We start from the raw sequence: 21,656 nt of genomic DNA on the forward strand, positions 1-21,656 counted from the left end.
CCACCCTTTTGTGTGACCTAGGAGTACAGGCTGAGAGCACTGTGACTGGGCTAAGGGGTCATCTATCAGCAGCATTAAATACTTGAAGGAGAGTTTAAAAACAACAGCAACATGTTCCTCAGTGGAACCATATATTTCAGGGAAAAATGTCCTTAGATTGTGGCTTGGGAGGTTCAGGTGGGACACTGGAGAAGGGACCACTAAGGGACCAGTACAGCACTGGAAGAATCTGCCCATAGAGTCTCTGAGGTCTCTGTTTATGAAGGTTTTTAAGACTCAGCTGAACAAAGCCATGCTAACCCGAGTGAGTCAGAACTAGCAACAGCCCTGCTCCCAGTGGGAGACTGAGCTAGATGGTTTCTAGAGGTCCCTTTCAACCAGAACTCCCACAATTATTTATTGAGTGGAGCATTCATCATTACAAGAAGCTCTCAGCAAACCAGCAACTGCCTACTTCAATCTTAACCTGGAAGTTATTATTTACTGATCATGTGTTATAAAGGAAAGAAGGACTGCCTATGAGATTTGCAATCTAAGTATCTGACCTCTTAGTAGCATCAAATGTCATTAAATTAACACGGTTTCAGTGCATTAGTGTGCTGGTTTACATTCATGTTAAGGTTTACATGCCCTCACAAACTTGGCAGTATTTAGAAACTGTGTAGCTTCTGAATTCTTGGTATCACAGGACATATTATGGTTTTTAGGAAAACTTCTAGAAAAGTTCTGGAAACTTCTCTAAAGTGACTATTCCAGGACTAGGGTATTGCTACTGAGACCTGAATAGGAAAAATTGTGGTGAACCAACACCCTGAGAAAGTAAAATATTAAGTGACAATATAAAACAAAAAAACCCTTTTTTTTTTCTTGCTGTACAGCACTTAGAAGAGAAGCTATACCCAGGATGCTGAGATGATGGCAGAAATAAAAAAGGCATACTCTACTTGTTAACACACTCATAAGACTGAGCTAACACGTCTAGAGAAAAGAGGCAGAAATGGCTGGACCAGCACTTAATATCAGTACGAACAAACCAGCACTGCTGAACGGCACCATTAGCACAGTGACTGAACTTTGTGACATTTGCCTTCAGCCCTCAGAGAAAGACTAAGTCACTCATCAACAGAAGGGTCACAGCTCTGGGTCACCCTTCTCCATGTTACAAACACAGGATGTACTTCAGAGGGCAAAAATCTTGAATGTTGGTTTTGCCCGTGTGTGGCTCCTGTATGTAGGAAGCCATCACAAGTTTAACCACTTAAAACTGACCATTCATTTCAGTAGTAAAGCACTCTCTGCATCCTGACTTCTAAAACAGATCTTATTTTAAGACAGAGGCAATGAAAAATCAGTTTCTTTCATGACACCCAAAGCAACAAATGGCTTTTGTTTAAGAACAAAAGTAAATATCCAATCCTTTCTAAATACCATTAAGCACCCAGAGGGTTATCACAAGCAAAAGCTCAGAGTAGTGGAATTGCTCCAGCCTGTTTAATCACACTGCCTTTGGGAGTGTCACACTGCAGATTTAAACAAGGAGGCAAGGAAGTCTGTATGCCATGTGCCTACTATTTTTATGCATGGCAGAAAAGGATACAAGGTCAATGTGCCCTGCAGAGAGTAATTTGACTTCTGAGTGAATGTAAAACTGTCTTAGTGTGCCTTGCCCAGGAGATGGCAATCCTTCTTCACAAGCCTTATATGGGGAATTTGAGCAAATCAAATGAAGAACAAAGGAACAGGTGTTTGATTAAAACAGAAGGCTGTATTGTAATGTTTGTTTGCCATCTCCTCAAACGGCTGGATCAGAAGCAAAAAATGTGCGGAATTTTTTTCAGGGAGACCTGAAACCATCAGTAGGAAACTCTTAACTGCTTTTGTTCTAGTGCTAGCAAGTTCAGGTCTCCTCTCTTTGATTATCATGTTTTCCAGACACCTAAACCAGAAAAAATCTACTGACTGCCTCTTTGCAAGGGTAGGAGGAAGAAGATATTTTTTCTTTGAAAACCAGGTATTTCCCCTCCTGGAGAGACAGCAAAAAGATTGGTCAAAAGTAGTCAAGTTACCAGTAAGAGCTCCTGAGACAGAAAAGCAGCAGTTGTCATTATCTTAAGGGAAAAGTATTCTGAAATTATGTTTGTCAACAAGGGCTGCCCCCAGCTGTAATTCCAGGATGGATATCTGAGAGTACAAAAATTTTGATGAGCATGAGCTGAAAACAAACCAATGCCAACTCCAGCTGAGCAATTTGAGTCCTCTGATTTGACAGCCAGCAAACTTCAGCTCTGGCTCACAGAACTACGAGCTGAAGTTTGTTCCAAATGCCACGATGCAGCAGCAAAATGAGGTGAAGGGCATGCAAATAGGGCACATAAATGGGGCTCCCTGACACAGTACACACAACCTCTGGCATCAACCTCCTTAGATGTTTGACTCCACCAGAGGGCAAGATTAAGAAAGCTACAGCTGCATTTGCCTTCTGCTCTGTGTGTGTGTTTTTAAGAAGTGGTAGAAAGAGCCAATTAAAAGGCCAAAACAGCAATCGACTGCAGCTTGCCAAATTGAAAGGGATGAAACTCCTCTAAGAGTGCTTGTGATGGATAATCCTACTAAAAGAAAGATGACATTTATACTTAGAGGCACCCCACCCTGCAGAACTGTAGTTAAGGCTCACCACTGTCTCAAACAGCTCTAAAAATGTATCTTGTTCAAGGAGAATGACTTGCAAACTGATGTGTTATTGATGTCCTGGGAAAAACTGAACAAAGGCACTTGGGGACTATATGAAGGAGCTCACAATAAAGCTCTTGAAAATGATCTTATTTTACATTTTCATGGTGCTTTCAAGTTTTGGCCAATGCTGAGACTACACAGATTTAGGTAAGGATGAGTGTAATGCCTCCAGGCAGCTTCTGAGGCTATCTGGTACTCTGAGGAACAAACTCTGAAACGCAAGACTTCAAAGCCCACTGGTGGTTCATGGAGAAGCTGTATCAAACTGAAAGGCAAGTTGACAGCAGCAGCTTTACTCAGTTTCTTAACTCTCCCTACGTTTTGCTACATAAGCCCAGCTAAGTGGGTTTCCATTATCAGGGTCTCACATTTAGATATTAATCTTTAAATTAACTGAAAACATTGCCAGTAGTTTCCAACTTCCCCATCTTTTTGATTTCATCCAAGACTGTCTGCCAACTGGCTGCCTGTACTGTGCATTCCATGTGAATCAGTATGCAATAGTTCCTGCAGGCTAACATTTCCAGCAGCATGCCTCCTCTTAAAATCTTCTATTCCCTACGCTTCCAAAAATCTGCCATTCTCTAACTGCTCCTGTGAATCATTTGAAGTCTTCCCTGCTCCTCTTCTGTAATTTCTTAGCTTGTATTAACTAAAGCTTCTGTCCTTAACTCTCTCCTCCCCAGTCTCCAGTAGTAGCCTCATCCAAACCCAAAACCTCAGGTATCATTCCTTGGGATGACTAAGATATTCTTATACTCCAGGCTCTGATTTTTTAACGTCTGACCACAAGCACAAACGTGGGAAGTTTTCATGTTTTCCTCAAGTTTCTTTTCCCAACGTGTCTCCTCATCTTCCTCATTCATTCACTGCCACCACTTCACCTATCTTCAGATCTGTAATATTTGGCTTACTCAACCTGGAATCTCCCTTGGTCTTCAAAAGAAAGATTATGACAGCATCATGCCAAGTCTTTGTCATCCAAAATACTGTTTCCACATCCATTTACCCAACTAAAATACTTGTTCAGATTCTTCTTTCACAGCTTTTTTACTGCAATATCCTCTACCTCCTACAATTACAGGCTTGTTCAAGCAAGAAATGGCATTTTCAGGTGATACAGAGCACAGCATAACAGGCTCCTAATAACCATTAGCATTCCCTAATATGAAGGTAATAATTAGTAACTCTAATAATGTCTCATCTTAATTTCCTTACTGCTAACCTAAAGAGCATCAGGATATCAACAAACCATCAACTAAATGAATCTGAAAGAAAATTCGAAAGATGCCAAAAAGTAACTGTTAATACAGTGACATTTACAAAATTACTTTTTTAGTTTGAAGAAACAGTGTTCTAAACATGAAAAACAAATACACAATATGTGAATAAAACAAAATACCTGATAGTCTGAGGTCATAATAAGTCCACCTGAGGTAGTGGTAGGAGGAACAACTCTCACTTTTTTCAGTGGGGGTCCCTGTGTGTGACTGTTGTCTTGGTTCCCTGGATGACCAGTTCCATTAGTATGGTTATTGCCCTGCTGCTGCTGCTGGTTCTTCTCAATTGTTTAAACACAAAGAAAAATTTCAACTCAAAAGCAGTACATGATAGAACATGAAAACAGGAAATAGCGTAAAAGCCAGTGAAACATGATGATACTGTTCTTCTAGTACTTACTTTGTCTCCTTTATCATCTGGTTCTTCTTCTGTTAAAAATTCTCGTTTTGGGTAAGGGATTTGACAACCTGCAAAAACACTGTCCCCCAAAAAAGTCTATTTATCACCGTATTAGAACAGAAGGGTTAGACCTGTAAGATTCCCACTTCACCCATGCTAGTTTCAAGTTGCCTGAGCCATCACTTAATACCTGTAACTAATGGAGAAGCTTTCCCTGTCTGACTATCACCATATTCTAAGCTTAGCAAAAACATATTCACATTCAATTTTAATGTTCAGTTGACTCTTATACACTAACTTAAGCTTATAAAAAAAATAAATTTTTTGTTGGTTAGAAAGGTACATCACCTGCTAGGTATCTGCAAGGGCACAAAGAGCTATCTCACTACAGCTATTGTGTAATTCACAATCTCAGGATTAACTAAAAGTATTCCTGGAAACTTCACTGACTATTAATAAAACCACCTGGAAAAAAAATTTAAAAGTAACTAGAAATTTCACCTGTCAATTCATATCTCACGGTCTACATGGATTCACTACTGCTAGTGAAAGCTAATATTTACCTGCTCTTCATCAGTAGAATGTATTTATAATAAAGTCTCTGTACACCGGTTAGCAATACTCATTGTGTATTCACATTAAAATGTCAACCTAAACTTGAGAAAAAAGCCAAACACCATTCTAAAAGCAGTTTCTGCAACAATCATTCACCTGACTTTAAATCACAGAGACAGGTCAGGAGATGCTATAAATAATTCCGTGGGTTTTAGTGAAATAATTTCATTTTTAATTAATTCCTTATAAGTATACATATTTTATAAATTCTTCCCTACAGAAGGGTAGAAAATCACACACAGGATGTACTAATAGCTTTCCTAAAAGGGTGTACAGTCATGCTCTCGGCCTAGTCTTTTGGAAGAGGGGCTTAATTTTTAATGAAATCATTCATTGTCCATACATTTTCTCCCTTTTGTAAATCTGCCTGTGCAAACAAAAAAGAGGAGTGTCTACAGAAAATGGATTTAAGTTGTTAAGGATGACAGCACAGAGACACAGAGTTGACTTTCCCCACCCACTGAATTTACAACAAAGGCTAAGACAAAAATGTAAACTAATTAGAGACTGTCATCTGGCATTCTGGAGCAGAGAAGTGGACCTGCGGGCACTTAGCAGTCGTCTACCAAGATCTGTAGCATGCATAATCAACCTGTCAGTGAGTAACAAGATTAGTGCTGCAACTAATAGGATCAAAGTTCCATAAAGCAAGAGAATTAATAAAAATACTACTTAATTTTAAAAACCATGAATGGCATTTTACTGGTTATAGCTTTCTTCGGTTGTTAGACAGTATTTAGCTCAATACTCACAAACATACTTAGGGCAGAGAGAAAGCACAGCTCTAAAGCGTCTCTGAATGCACTGATAGGTTAATAAACCAACCACTTACTCAGATGTGGGAAGAGGATCTTCCAAGAAGTAAGGATCCTGCATAGCCTGTTCTGAGGTAATTCTCTTTATTGGATCCATAGTGAGCAATTTCTGAAGCTGAAAAAAAAAGAAGGTGAAAACCTTTACATTACCAAAATCATTTATAGAAACTTCACTGTATTCCTGGAAGACAAGATGATACAAATGTGTCTGAACTCAAAAGCCTAACCATAAATGGCATAACCACACTCTTCTTTCCTGTTAAAATAGCAACTTCATTTCCTATCAAAGAACACCTATTTTCACTTGCAAAGCTCAGGACACTCAGTTCCAGTCACAAGTGTCGTATCAAAACATTCGGAAAGTTTCCACAATGTACTAGCAACTTTAATCAGGAAATAATTTGGGCTGGAAGGGCCTTTTCAAGGTCAGTCAGCCCAACCACCTGCCATGGGCAGGGACACCTTTAACTAGACCAGGTTACTCAAAGCCCTGTCCAGCCTGATCTTGAACACTTCCAATGAAGGGGCATCCAGAACTTTGTGTAAGCTGTTCCAGTGCCTCACCACTCTCTGAATAAAGAATTTCTTCCTAATATCCAATCTAAATCTACCTTCTTCGATTAATAAAGCCATTCTCTCTTGTTCTATCAAAAAAATGCTCCTCTCCAGCTTTCCTGGAGACCCCCTTCCAAGTACTGAAAGGTGCTCTAAGGTCTCCTGGGAGCCTTCTCTTCTCCAGGCTGAACAAACCCTGCTCTCTCAGCCTGTCTTTAGAGCAGCGGTGCTCCAGACCTCTAAGCACCTTTATGGCCCTCCTCTGGACACAGCATCCCAGGTGGGGTCTTGTGAACTAGGAACAGCAGACCATAAGGATTTTATTTAGCTCTAGTGCTGAGCTGCAGTGATGCATTCTTAAACTATGTGTTTCTCATTCAAAAAGTCTGGTGTACATGCATATACTTCTCTCCAGCAGCTGTGTGGAATGCAGCTGTGCTGGACAAGCAACATGAGATAACCTGTGAGTTTTCATGTTTCACCAATACAACACAGTGCCCAAGGCAAAACTACACCATGACATACTGTCAGAGACAATGGTCTTTAAAAGAAATGCTTCACTTTCAACCTGTAGTGGGGTTTTTTAAAATTGTGGATCTAACAAGAAACTACATATGTAAATAATATTAATTTAAATTTCCTGTTCATACTTTTTACAGGATTCATACATTCACCTTTTTAAAAAGATCCAGTGTCATGATCTAAGTCTGAACCGGTCATCTCCTTTCACTAGCTATTAAGTGAGCATTCATAACCACAGTGCAAATCTCCACACTTCAAAAGCTGAAGTTAAGAAAGTACATTTCCCCCCTCAGCCTTCTATTTTGACGGCATGGTTAAGAACGTGGTAACTATGATTACCACCATCAGTACAGTTTTGTTTTTCAAATCATCCACAAGGACTCACAGTAAGTTATTTCAGCTCTTTGAGTCTACGTGAAGTTTTTATAGAATAGCATGCTGAATGAGCCAGAAAAGGCAAAACATGACAAAGAACTGCCAACACACTGAAAAACACAAATAAAAAGCACTGCAAGATTCTAGCATAATTTCTGGTGCCTGGATTCTAGAGCTGTCCATCACATGCTGACAAGACTTGGTCCTGATCAGCCACACAAAAAAGAAATCACAAATAATTGTGCAACCATTATCCACCCAGGGGATCAAAACTTTGGTTCTGCCCCCTTGTACAGGTGCCACACAGAAGTGAACCTTCCTCTTATTATTACAAATATTTTCTATTTTAAAAACTGCTTGATGTAAAGATCACCTGGCTAAATGACACAATAAAAATGCAGTAAACTTCAAACATCATCAATGAATGGGACAATCACTACAGTTCATATGGACCAAACTAACCACGTGGAAGATCAAGAATCACTAAATTAACCAGAAACAGCAGCTGTTTTCCATTCTCTAGGGTGTAAGTAAGTACGAAAAAAAATCAAGAATGTGGAAGTGGGAAAATAGTAAGCTGCAAAAGCAGGAAGAAGCCAAAGTTTTCTTAACACATCAGTACTGCATGTGAAAAGGGACCATGTACATGAATGTCTGTAAAGAGGAGAAAAAAACCTGGTTCATTCAAGTTGGGAAATCAAAGCATTTTATTTTTGTCACTGACAACAATCTCTGGATTTATATATTTTAAGACAGTAGATTATAAACAGCGTTTTAATCTGTTCTGATGCAGAGAGTAAGAGGAAAAGATACTTGTATCTTAATAGTTGTGAAAGGGTAAGATCTTGGAACACCTCTGGAAGAACCGGTAACCAAGAAATTCACTGAACTTTTTCAGACTTTGCTGTAGAGGCCCAAGGCATTCATCTGCAGTTGAGTTTAGCCGCAAACAACAAGAGCAGAAACCTAAGGCACATTCAAATTTTGGCAGCTCATGAACAGTATTTTAAGATGTTCTTCTGGGAAGCTCAGGTTTTTTAAATAGGATCCAGTGAACTGTTCTGACAGACAGCAGTGAGCAGAAAACTGAGAAAATTCTATTACAGCTAATGAACTTCACAGTACTTCTCTCACATCCAGATCTATGGGAGGTACAAAAGAACACAGCTACATCCACACTACTGAATACCCTGACTGCTTTTTAGCTCCCTTGACACTGACTGACACCATCCAAATTGCACAAAGCTCCCTCTCTTGCCATCAGCTGTGTTGAGTGAAGGTGGGTGAAGTACCAGTTGAGGAATATGTTCAGTCTGGGGTCCACATCCACACTCCCCTTCTGATCCTGTTGTTCAGCACTAACAGATGTAACCAAGGATGGAAGTGTGCCAGTGGTCTGGTAAAGGACAGCATTCCTTGACTCTGCATTTTAGTGCAACCACTGCTTTTTGGTACAAACATGCTGAACACGTTCACACAGTTACAATCCCCTTGTGCTACAGAGAGAAGAGAAAATGCTGCAGTAAGTGTTTCAAACTATTTTCATCTGACTATCTTATGTCTAGTTTTGTTGCTCCATTGAAAACAATTTCTAATCTTGCAAGACAGAGAACACATGAGAAATTTCAGACTGGTTTGGACAGAGCATGCACAGCTTGTAGGAGAAGCTAGTTCATTCAGGGAAAGTCTTACTATGGGCCTCCCTCAGAGAGGATTGGTCTCCTTGCTTACGTAAACATCTCTAGTTAATTTCACCAACTTTTAACTTCAGAGAGCAGAGACACTTCACAGTAAATGACGCCGAACAGTACAGCTGCAATCATTACCTGATTCAGCTGGTTGTACTTTGGGGTTTAATCCGAACCTTAAATATATGCTCTATTTTAGACTGGCTGAAGTATAACTTATCTGCTTGAAAACCCCCATCCTCAAGCAGTATGCCACAAGAAAAATACTGCATCAGATCTGGTCTGACTGAAGGATAAATTCCAGAATTTATATGGAGGGAAGAGTATGGAATAGAAAAGAGACAGCATCTTAAAAACCCCTTGTGTCTGATCATCTGGGAAGGTACAGCTTCCAAAGACTTGAGCAAAAGCCACGTGGCCCTCAGACACCCAGGCCTCTCCACCATCTTCTCCCTTCTTTCCAATTTGTTCTTCTCACCTCCAAGAAGAAAAATCTTCTCCTTTTCCTCCCTCACTCCCATCGACCTCCCAAATAATCTATTTACTTTATCATTCGAGCCTGAAAACATTTAATCTGAGTAGGAAACATCAGGATAAGGAGGATGAACATTCAGAAAGACTAGACACCCTTAAATTCTTTCTTCTCCATACATAAATACATATATAGGCTGTCTTGTAGCAACTTAAATGTTCTTTAAAACACGGACAAAAAGGCTCAGTACTGTAATTTCTGAAACAACAAAAGACAAGCACTTCCAGGGCTGAACTAGTGCATAATTTTTACTGGAGTCTTCATAAAAAATGTTACATTCTAGAGAGAAAAAAATGTTGTAAGGGTTCTACGAAGTATTCATAAGAAAGCTACAAAGATTAGTGAACTAGGAAGACTTTTAAAATTTTCCAAACTACATGTCCAAGTCTTAAGTCAATTTTCTTTTTAAGTCTGTAAGATGCAAACTTGTATCGTATCATAGCATGGTTTGGGTTGGAAGGTACCTTAATGACCATCTTGTTCCAACACCCCTGCAGTGGGCAGGAGCACCTTCCCAGCTGGTCCAAGTCCCATCCAACCTGGTCTTTAAACTCTTCCAGGGATGGGGCATCCAGAACTTCTCTGTGCAACCTGTCCCAAGTGCGTCACTATCCTCACAGTCAATAATTTCTTCCTAATATACAATCCAACTCTACCTCCTTTCAGCTCAAATCCATTACCCCATGTCTTATCACTGCTTGTCCTTGCAACAAGTTTCTACGAATGCTCCCTTTACATATTGAAAGTCTGCTCTAAGGTCTCTTCAAAAGCTTAAAAATGAATATTAAAAAAAAAAAAAAAAAAAAAAAAATCAGGCATATAGGAATTTTTTAAAAGTAAAAAAATAAGCTATTGAAAGTATGCAAAGCAGCAAAATAGCTACGGGTTGCAGCAAAACTGCAAATATAACTACAGGCTAACATGACCTAAACACAAAAACTTCACAATTACTTGATACTGAACCTAATCCAGTGAATGACACTCAGAATCATTTCATCAATGTGAGAAGGTAAAGTGATTTTTGCAATTTTCAGATTGCGGAGTTCAGTTATTCCTAACTTTATTTATAAAGTAAAGTTAGTTACAGTGGACTTGACATCAGCTCAACTCTTACTTCAAACATCCGTAACTTATACAAGGGATTCGATTTTTTATGTATGCACAAACTTACCAAGTGGAATGCCTTACTATCTGGTTTAACTTTATGTTTTTCCATATATTTGATAAGGCTGCAGTTGGTATACCTAGAAAAGGAAACAAAAATTTTATTTCTAATATGCAAATCATTGATACTGTAAAACTTCCTTAGTAGCCACAAAACACATTAATAAGAACAGCTTAGTCTCCCTGCAAATCCAGTAAGAAGGGAAAAACTACAACTACCAACACCAGAGACTGCTTGAAAATCAGAACTGCAGAAAGGCATGTTTCCCTCATATCCTTATAAAAGCACATCACATTCACACAAAAAGCACACTTTTAACCCACATGCAGACAATAAACTATCAACTAGATCTGAACTGCCTGTTAGCAATTTTACTATTACACTGTTTGATTCTGTATATTTCTCATGACAGTAGAGATAAATACTGAGCCCATCTGAACACTCTCCTGCAACCTCCAGTTTGCTACAAAAGCATTCATGAATTTACTTTTTTGGAAGAGAAACTAAAAAAAAAAAGGTTTCTAAATGGTTACAATAGCATGGCAGGTGCAAGAAAGGTATGTAACTGTACAGCACAGAAATCACGCAACAGGGTGGCATTTTAAGTGCACGTATTAGCCTGTGGCAATGTGACAGCAAAGCTGAAGGGTATTTTCGTCTTTAGTCGTCATAAGCTACCCTAGACACCAAACCTGACAATTATACCCACTGTTTGCTGGAAATGGTGTAAGGTTACCAGACTCCTTTCATGCAGCTATTACAGAACATCACTGCCAGTACCACAGGTTTGGGAACAGCTGTGCTGTAACACACTGTGCTTTGCAAACTTCAGAGCTGCGTGGGGTCTTCACTGGCATCACCTGTTTCACACCTGCTACCTTACCCTTTACAGGCTCTCTGGCTACTCTTCTGAGCCACATCACCTCAACAGGCCAAGTTCACCACACGGAAACAACTTTGTTTTTCATTTTGCACAATCTTAAGTCATAACGGTTTCCTGGTCCTTGTTTGGCATCTACATAAAAAACAATCTGAACTACAAAAAACTTAAGAGTAGGAAAGAGATATAAAATATGCTTGCTTAAGCAAGCTCATCTGAGACTTACGTGTTTCTCCGGAAATCTTTCATTAAGGTTGAATGTTCAGGCATCTTTTTTATGTCTTCCCAGTCTTTATCTGCAAAGCAGTATTAATTATTTTTTTCCCTTTCTCTCTGAGTAAAACAAAGCATTTCCAAGTATCTCCACAGCCTTGATTTTTATTCTTTTTTAATTCTGCTTCTCCAACCTTGCAGTTACTTAGGTCTTTGTACTCTTTGGTTCCTATTCCTTCATCACCTCCTCACAATAAATCATACCAACACCTCAGAGGTTCCAGCTGTGTGCTGATTAACTCAAGAACTTGAAAAAACAGATTCTAGCTACAGTGCCCACTAAACAACGCCGAAGAAAAACACATCAGGCCTTGTGCCTGAACCCATAAGGACCGTTATTTAATTTATTTAGACACAGCTGTGATCTCAGGACAGGAGTACACAAGACTCCAGCAAACCCTGTTTCCTCCTAAGGGATTCTCTGTGCTGACAGCACTTTTAGTTACAGAAAAATGCCCACAGATACTTCTGCAAAGTAAGAAATACTGCTAGCCAACAAAAAGTTAAGAAAAAGTAAAGTCTGCATGATCAAATTAAAGAATAATTCATCTCAATGTAGACCAAGGCTGAAATGGATTTAAAAATAAAACAAAAAACTCACTCCCAGCACCTAGCCTCGAATGTCTTAAGCTCTAACTCTTGAAAAGGCTCTGTGGGCAAGTAATTTGGTTCAATTCAAATCTTTACTAAGTCTGATCACAACTGCAGAACACTGAGTTTAAAAGCATTAAATAAACAAAGAAATAAATCAGAGATAATTATTTAATTGTTACTTAGTTAAGCAAAATATTCTCCTCTTTCCTATCCCAGAGACATGTGAAACTGTTTCAGATATGGCAAGTGTCAGTTAAAATGCAAAAAATATCACTCTAATTGAATGAAAAGTATTCCTCGGTAAGAACCTAAGATCTCCAAAGGTCAAATGCAGACCATCAGAAAGGATTCATTAAACCAATCAGAAAACCAAAATAAGACTATGATCTTTTAATGTAAGCTGTAAAAAACCAATGTAAAACCCAAATGAAGTAAGAACAGCATAAAAGGGTAAAATTCTAGTTCAAAAGCAGATGAGGACAGTACTGCTTAAAGAAGCAAAACTAAGGACACAATATGCAAAGGCAACATTTCCGTGAATCTCATACAACAGTACAGAAGCAATGAAGTACATACACACAAAAAATAGTCAAAGGCAAAAATAAGAGCATGTTTAATAACAGAATTCTAGAACCACACAAACATACAGACCACAAAATTAGTGTGAAAGGAAGAGGCAAGTCCAGAAAAACAATAAAGGAAAACATAATTAACAGTGAATGGACAACAGCAGGAACACAAGCAGTGAGGAGAAAGATAAATAAAAAGTAAAAATAAGGCCCCTTTGACTCCGACTCCTGCGATCATGTGAATACTAGAAGACAAAGTATTAACTGAAGCAAGGCAGCTTGCAGAAAAACAAGATATGATCAACACTGAAGGGAAAATGCAGCAGGTGATGTCCACACGGTAATTTGTTTTGGTTCATGCAAGCAGTTCTTTCTTCCGGTTTAGAATAAAGAAATTTTCTCTATACCACCAGCCTTCCACCAGGGGGGAAAAAAATTCAATACCCTCTATTACTTCCAAATGCTATGTTTAATTTAGCATGAGTTAAACAAATGCATAATATTCACTAAAAGTATATAGTTTTGCTTGGTTTCATAAATCATCAGTCGCCTTCCAAATCAATAATCAGTACTGATGAAATGCTGAAATAGTCCTCATTTTTAATCATCCACCATTAAATACAATCTTTTAAAATAATAAAGCATTGGTACACATATACACAAAGATAACCCTATCATTAATAAAAGGGCAAATATCTAATTTGACCACTAGATTCTAGATTTGTAACTCATGAAATAAAGATTGTGTTTGAACAGCTTTGTTGCTTTGATCAGCTGCTACCTTCATATGCAAAGAAAGCAATACAGATATCTTTCTTTGAACAGCGGTGATAAAAAATACAGAATGTACCTGCAGGAAATCCCATTACATTGAATATTCTGTCCAGCTGGTCATGGTGATAAGGATTACTAGTTTTGATATCTTCTTGTCGACAATGGAATATTGGCTCTGATGTTAGCAGCTCTGCAAATATACACCCTATGGCCCAAATATCTTTAAAAAAAGGAGAACAGAAATAAAAAAAAACAAAACAAAACAACAAATGAATCTTTCCAAAAGCATCTGGATGAGGTAGAATGTCAGTGTTTAGCTTATCAAGAGATAAGGTCCCTGCATTGAAAACTTCAAGTTTCTATTGTAGAAGTGCAGTACTTGTCAACTTTTTCTATTAGCTATGGATTGAGGTACCCAATTCAGTAACTACACAGGAGCTGAGACAGTATCATACAAGTTTTTGTGGGGTTTTTAAGTGTAGCTACCATTTAACATTGTAAAAAAGTTATTTGGTTAAGAAAAAAAGTGAAGAAAACTATTGGGGTGACTGTCAACGCACAAAACACAAAGAAAAGCCAACCAGCATCTTGCCCATTTGCTGCCACACTGTCCTGACAAAGAAATGTGCAACTGCTGATCAGCCAAGTTTAAGTAGTATTAAATGACCCCAAAAATACAAATTGAAAAGTAGTGGTATTGGAATAAACCAAATGCTATCTATAATACCCTGAAAGAGAGGAACAAGCAAATTGCTTGAAGCCCACATACCTCACAACTTTTTCATAACATTTATTGAAAAAAAAAAAAACCAAAACCCCACAACCTTTCTTTCAACTGTTGCTTTCCTATCTTATAATCAGATAGCCTGAATTTTCCCAGCTGTTTTCTCAATTTTTTTCTAGTATATACAAATGCAATTTTTAACTCAAAGTAATGCTAGATTGAGCCTTGAATGAACAAGGTCATAAACAAGGACAAAAGCAAATAATGCAGACAGCATAACCCCACTACTCAGTGTTTTTACACAGTCATTTTTTTATCTGCACTGAAAAAATTATGTATGAAAGGCAATGACTGCCCATGCAGTTTCACACACTGCAATCAGAAGAAATGCCAGTAAAGTGAGGGAAGATGCAAATACAAAAAATTAAGCAGTTTAAAGGAACATATAAAAAATGTATCTGATCTACAAAAGAAACACAGTATTAACAGAAAAGTAAACAAGAATACATTTAAGGCATAAACATGAGAACTGCTGACAGAAACACTGATATGATCTTAAAAAAAAAAACAAACCAAGAAAACAAAAAGATTGAGTTCTGAGGAAGCCTTTCAGGTTACAGAAACAACAATACAGTATGCTGACCTACAACCTCTCTGTCTGTGCAAAGCAAGTGGAGTAGCTGCTGGGGAAGTTATTTCCTCCCAAAATTGGTTTCCAGCCTCTAAGACATCTTTTAAACCAGCCAGCAAGAGAAAAACCTCCCAGTCCTTTTCCCTACAGTCTCTGTCCCTTCCATAGCAAAGCTGATCAATCCAGTAAAGATGAATCTCCCTCCAGTTCACTGCTGCGCTGTTCCCCCTGTTCTACAGCCCACAACAGCTCTGGCCATCTGTCATCTGTCTTTGAAAAAGACACAGAGAGGCTAAAATGCAGCTTACTTTTACAGCTTAGCTTCAGTGCAGCCACTATATTCTCCACTCTGTACATTCCTTATTTCATGTATTTATTACACTAGGTAATAACCTCTGCAATAAAATTAATGCACTGTGCCTCACAGTCATCCTAATATGAATTCTACTAGCAGCTCAAAGCTGCTTCCATATTTTTTATTGCCTCTAACAGCATTTATGAAAGCCTTGTGTGAAAGCCACAAACTAAGACTGCAAGCAGGGCATTTGGAGCCAAAACCCAGTAACAGATTTCATTTCTATATATAGCCTGAGACCACAGTAAACTAAACAATTTGTCAAAGATGTATGTTTCTTCAAGAAACAAGTAATGTACCTTTAACGCAGCTACTGTCCTCTGAAAAATTTATCAAAGCTTTAATATTTGGGTACAGTTACATAAAGAACAAAATAGTACATTTTTGTCCAATTTACTTACCAATAGCTTTGGTATAATGCCTTGCTCCAAGAAGCAACTCTGGAGCTCGATACCAGAAGGTTACAACTACTGGATCCAAGTCTGCTAAAGGCTTCAGAGGTGAATTAAATAATCGGGCAAAGCCCATGTCAGCTGCAAAATTCAAAGAGAGATGCTTTAAAATTTGAGGGAAACTAACAATTTTCTTTTTTTTTTTTTTTTGAACAAACTGATTGAGTTTACTTGTTAGCACTATCATCAATCCTAAGTAAAATGCAAAGGCGGACTGTAGCAGATATGAACTCTCTGAGCAGATTTCCTTTCTGTAGAAGTTACTGGATGGCATCACCTATGAAGTATATCATTATAAATCATTGCTAACATGAGTCATTTCCAACAAAGAATTAACCATTGTTCTGAAGAAGTGCATCAACTCCTCAGGACACTGGTAAATCCTGACTCATTTTACCTGATGTTCTCTGGTAAAATACTCCCATTATCACAGGATGTTTTTTCACAAAGCAGCAATTTTTAGTGAGCAAAATGCAGAGTCTGCAAAGGTTAGAATGATTTATAATACATACGTGCACATGACAAAAGCTCCCTCCTCATGAAGTTAGCTGTAGCAAGAGTTCCTTCACACAAAAAACAGCAACTAAGCTACAGCATCTGCCTCCCTGCTGATTTTCTATCAAGGTGCATTTCCAGTATCAATATACCAGTACTAAATACCATTCAGGCTAAGATTTTAAAGTTTTGGTTGTGGGCATTATAGAATTAAAAACTGCTTTTTAGAATTGGTAGTATACAACTGCCTAGAAAGTTGTCCGAACTACTAAATATAAGTCATACAGAAAAAAATGGGCAGAGACTAAAATATGCAGCTTCTCCCCCCAAATTGCTTTTCTGACCCAGCAACCCCCAAATCCCAAGACAGTGACCCTATCATCTAGGGATATTCACATGCTGAGAAAGACTTGAATGAAATGAGATGAATAGCCACCCTGAGGGAAAAGGACCTACATGCTATAGCTCACTGAGGGAAAACTGCAGTGTAAATATGGGTCTCTAACTTGACTACACAATCCTTAATTATTTTTTCATATGCATTCCTATTTATGACTGCTTTAATGCATTTAAAAAGAGAAACATTTTACAGTTTTCTACATTAAAATATCAGTTACTCAAAATTGATCAAGTCACTAATAACTATGAATAGTAAGGAAAATTGTTGGCAGAAAGTGAATTTATGACCCAAAATTACACAGAAAGCCTATAAAAATTATTTTAAGTTAAATACCAGTTATGTATTTTTTAGATAAATTAGTTACACTGGAAAAGTGGAAGCCCTTGGTATGTGTATAACTTCTGCATTCTTTTACTGCTGTGGCAATCTTAAGAAAATAAGAAAAAAAAAAAATCTACATTTTGATAACACACTTAGAAATCCAAGGTTCCCCTCCCTCTTTCCCCACTGGGAATGGATGGCTCAGAGGACCGGTGGCCCAATACAGAATCTTTCACCTGTCCATTAAGAGAGTCTGATTTAATTTAGTTGTTTACTAAGTTATTCTCAAATTAATTCAAAACTATAAATTAAGAAATAAATGGGTGGTCTGTGTGCAATTACTAGCAAGTAGTTGTGTACAGCAAATATCACCACCACTGTCAAAAGTGAGTCCAGAGGATGATCTACATTCTCTGTTTTGGAAGCAACCCTCCATGAAGAGTAAGGTAATATGAAGAAATTTTCCCTTCTGTTGTCCGTGCTGCACCTGTTTTCTATGCAGACCTCAATCCCTGTCAACCTTAGAGCTCAGAAAGGCATTAAAAACTTTCAGAGCAGGATCTGCAGAAGCATTCAACCTTGGCCCATCGCTCCCTGGATTCCAAAGGGCAAGGGAAGGCCTAGAGCAGCACCGAATGCTCCAAGAAAATCCTACCCTGAATCATTATACTAGTGATTAACAATATAGTTCAGATAAACAAAACAGTAAGAGAACAGAGCAACAATGCAGAAGAATAATCTCATAAAAGAAAGCCAGAGGGAAGTGAAATAGATGAACTAGCTTTAAAAAACCCTTCCAAATGGGGCTGCATTACCATAACAAATGTAAGCAGGCTGTGCATTAGTAGTCTGCTATTACAACACTGCCATGATAATGCACAGCCTAGTACAGTTTATTATTGTTAGGCTACTGTTAATTTTTATTTATGTAGTTAGTTTAAAATAATTGAACTTCTACAAATTATCCTCTCACTGCAAATAGTAACTCCCACCAGAAAATGTTACAATAGTGTGGAAGTGTTGGGTTCTTTCTAATCTGGTACACCTCAGGCTAAGCATTTAGCACTAGCTCTCACTCAACGTTTTGGATGGATTTCTTTGTTCTCTGGACTTTAAAGATCCCTTGTGTTTATCTCCAAGGGATCTGCCTATTCTTTCAAGAATATTTTGTAGGCTAAATGCCATCTTTGATTCCTATAAGATTTAAGGTTTGTAGCAATGAGTAGTTCCCTATTTAGATTTTTATACGCAGCAGCAAGATGTCATGGCATTAGAGGTAAATGGAGGAACTTTTAAAATCCCATTTTTATATCCTCCTTTCCTCCTAGGTAGCTGTCATCTTTAACCCCACATCAAAATCCCCCATCCCACACAAACACCCACTTAAGCAAAATATAATGACATTTTCCACTTTTTATTGATGAGGCTACAGCATTTCATTGTCAGAACTGGTACATGGGGCTAATATGATGAAGCCAGTCACTCAGAAAACAGCATTTAGGCAATGTGCCCAGGCACATACTGGTATTACAGTGACTACTTTAGGTGGTACAACTGCACCTTCAGAACATTCTAACTTAAATGCTACACTGGGACTTATCAAAGATATAAACATACCAATTTTTACTCTTCCTCGCTCAGGACCTTCACCCATAACTAAAATATTAGCAGGTTTCTGTGGAAAAAAAAATAAATATACAATACATATACCACGATAAACCTAAACATTAGTCTCTGAAAAGTTAGTTAAGCTTTGTTTTGCCAGTTTTAAACCAACTTCGTTTTGATAAAAATGACAAGTTTCTATGTCACAGTAACGCTGTGCAAGGACCCAGACACAGGCTCTCCCTGACTGCATCTTCCTCACGTTTCTTCTCGGCGTGGCTGTGCTCCAGCACCACATTCCCTACTGACACCCTGGTGTCTGTCCTCAACACATGTGAGCTGGCAGCCACCGAGTCGCTGGGATTTCTATCCAAATTGCCCTAGATCCTTTCAGCGGGAGTGGGAGGCAGTCCCACTGCTGCCCACCACCCCCAACACAGGGATGGGAAGCCAGCTCTACACCATGTTTTCCCCAGGGTTATTAAGCACATTTACAGACACATTGTACATAAAAAATACACAAGTGAGATACAGATGAAACATTATCATTATCACTTGATACTGGAGAGAAAACTCATCTAAATTATTCCTATTTACAAGTGTTTACCAATTCACACAGCTGCAAAACTGGAAAGCATTGCCTTTATGTTATTTTTCTGTCTTCCCTTTGTATGCTTTATTATGGAGGCAAGTTAAAGAACTGAGCTAGAGTTCGGCTGGTTAGAAACATGACAACTCACTTCATAATCCTCTATTTTCTGCTGTCCTGTTTCCCATAGTCCATTCTCAGCATCTGTAGTCAGAGGATTTCTCAATTCCTAACACAGTTTATATAATGAAACCTGCAGTGCTTATTTTAAGGGAAAAAAGTAAAGAAACTCACAACTAAAGCTGATAATGTATGCCAGAGTTGTTCTCAAATGGAGTGATTTAGATACCCATTCATTCTGTAAATCCTGGACAAAACAGGGACTCCTATTCAGTTGTGACCTGTAACATTATAATAAGGCTGAGTTACAGCTCTTGCTTTGCTTTTCCAGTTTAAATTGATCTGAAGATAAAGAGTACCCCAGCAAAACAGTTTAGACTACCTAAAAGTTAACACAGTAAATCCTAATATCTTAATGTGATGTCTTAAACACATTCTAGGATATTTTCAAGCCTTTCTGGATCTATCAGGCTCTAATGTAAACACATGCAAAGAGGCAGAAGACCACAATTCAATTATCAACCTAGAAGTAATTCTTATTGTGTAAAAGAAGGTACAAAAAAATTACTAATCCAGCAAAAGATTTCCTTGAGAAATTAAATTACTGTTGTTTACAAAAGGCTACAAAATGGATTTCTGAAACTCCACAATCCATGGACAAAATATGTACAAAGAATCTGAGGTGTTTCATTTCTGAGAACAGGTTAAGGATAGAGGATGTTATCAAAATTTAAGATATATTCCACTGTCTTTCCAACAGCAGTAAGAACAGATCCAACTTGTGCTGTATTAGCGCTGTGATTTCCAGAATTGTCCCCCATAGCACCACCACCCCTTTTTGGGTTTTTTTTGGTTTTTTTGTTTTTTTTTTAATAAAGGCATACGCTCCAGGTAAGTATTGCTTCAACGTTAAGAAATGCAGTATGTGGGCACACAGCTCTCAAAGCATTCCATTTAGATTGCTTCTACAAAAATCCTAAAAATAAACAAGCAACATACATCTTTAAATTCAGAGTCAGTGCTGAACTTTATGGCAATTCAATCTGCTAGGTATAAAAACCACATCATTTCACCACAGAAATCTTTCTATTGCTACACAGTGACTCAAAGAACAAATCCACATCTTTTACAAAATCTGCTTCAATATATATGGGGTGTTAACAAGCTACACACCTAATTATTATGTTTTCAGTAGCGTTAACAATACATTACACAGGCACTAAAATTTTTCAGATATATTATAATACATGGATATAATATATAAAGCACCATTTTTCCCCTGCAAATTCACAGGTTGATAATATTCTACAAAAATGCTTTTAACATCCTCATGATATTTTCACCTTGAAATATTTTACTGTTTGGATTTTGGTAAGGACAAGAAGCCCTATTCACAAAGACTGCTTTATACCAGATGACTAATCAGCACAGCACTGGGTAACAATTCCTGCACCAAAGATCATCTAACCTAAGTTCAAGGCAGGTAGAGATGAAACGAGAAAGCACAATAAGACAGTACTAGTTAGCAAAGTAAGTATCAACAGCTTGATTCACACTCAGATTTCAGAAGGTACAGAACACATTTAACAATAGAGACAATTTAGAAATCTGTGTAGGAGCCTTCTAAAGCCGCAAAATTAAAAAAAAAAATCCCTCGGTGTGGAATACTCAGTTCACCTTTTTCTAAAGTCAAAGGCCCTTCACTGAAACAGCTCTGTTTGGAACAGAAGATTCTTCCTACAGACAAAAATATTTATATAGTCACATCAGTGTAAAAATACAACATCACAACTCAAAAAAATAATAAATTTAAATTAGATGTCTTATTCTGGAGGCTTCCATTTCTAAAATGATTGTAGGCATAGACTGGAACAACGTTTTTAGTTCAAAAAACTTTCCAAACAATGAAATTTAAATTCAACAGGCGGATATCTACCGGAAATCAGTATAGGGATAGTACTGGTATACCTAAAGCATATGTATTTTGAAGAATCCCTGAAAAACACTGAACTCCACTAACAAAAGTCAATACATGGGTCGGGAATTATTCTTAGGTATTTTTTAATCAAGTCCACTATCTGGAGAAAAAAAACCCCAAAAACTCCCCAGATTTGTCTCTTTGGGCAACTCATTACACATTAGAAACTTATTTGCAAAAAAAAAAAAAAAAAAAAAAAAAAAAGCAGTCATTAGA

General features: G+C 37.9%; 1 protein-coding gene across 5 annotated transcripts in view; it reads right to left on the reverse strand.

The window, feature by feature from the left end:
• The window catches only part of CDK8 (cyclin dependent kinase 8), a 75,153-nt gene that overhangs the window by 1,741 nt on the left and 51,756 nt on the right, over positions 1–21,656 (reverse strand). Inside the window, exons 1-9 of one of the 5 annotated variants that reach the window (XM_042014165.1) lie at positions 19,637–19,721; positions 18,766–18,823; positions 15,882–16,013; positions 13,847–13,990; positions 11,787–11,856; positions 10,687–10,759; positions 5,861–5,958; positions 4,414–4,492; positions 4,136–4,294 (exon numbers count right to left, since the gene is read on the reverse strand). In XM_042014165.1, coding sequence (XP_041870099.1) covers positions 4,136–4,294; positions 4,414–4,492; positions 5,861–5,958; positions 10,687–10,759; positions 11,787–11,856; positions 13,847–13,990; positions 15,882–16,013; positions 18,766–18,802 — 792 coding nt within the window. In that variant the 5' untranslated portion in view covers positions 18,803–18,823; positions 19,637–19,721. Of the gene's footprint in view, positions 1–4,135; positions 4,295–4,413; positions 4,493–5,860; positions 5,959–10,686; positions 10,760–11,786; positions 11,857–13,846; positions 13,991–15,881; positions 16,014–18,765; positions 18,824–19,636; positions 19,722–21,656 lie in introns of those variants that run through there. The other 4 variants (XM_042014162.1, XM_042014161.1, XM_042014163.1 and 1 more) reach the window with 4 other exon arrangements.

The sequence above is a fragment of the Corvus kubaryi genome, unplaced genomic scaffold (assembly GCF_017639235.1).
Source record: "Corvus kubaryi isolate FWS band 111438036 unplaced genomic scaffold, C.kubaryi_AGA036_p1.0 split1-65, whole genome shotgun sequence".
NCBI lineage: Eukaryota > Metazoa > Chordata > Aves > Passeriformes > Corvidae > Corvus > Corvus kubaryi.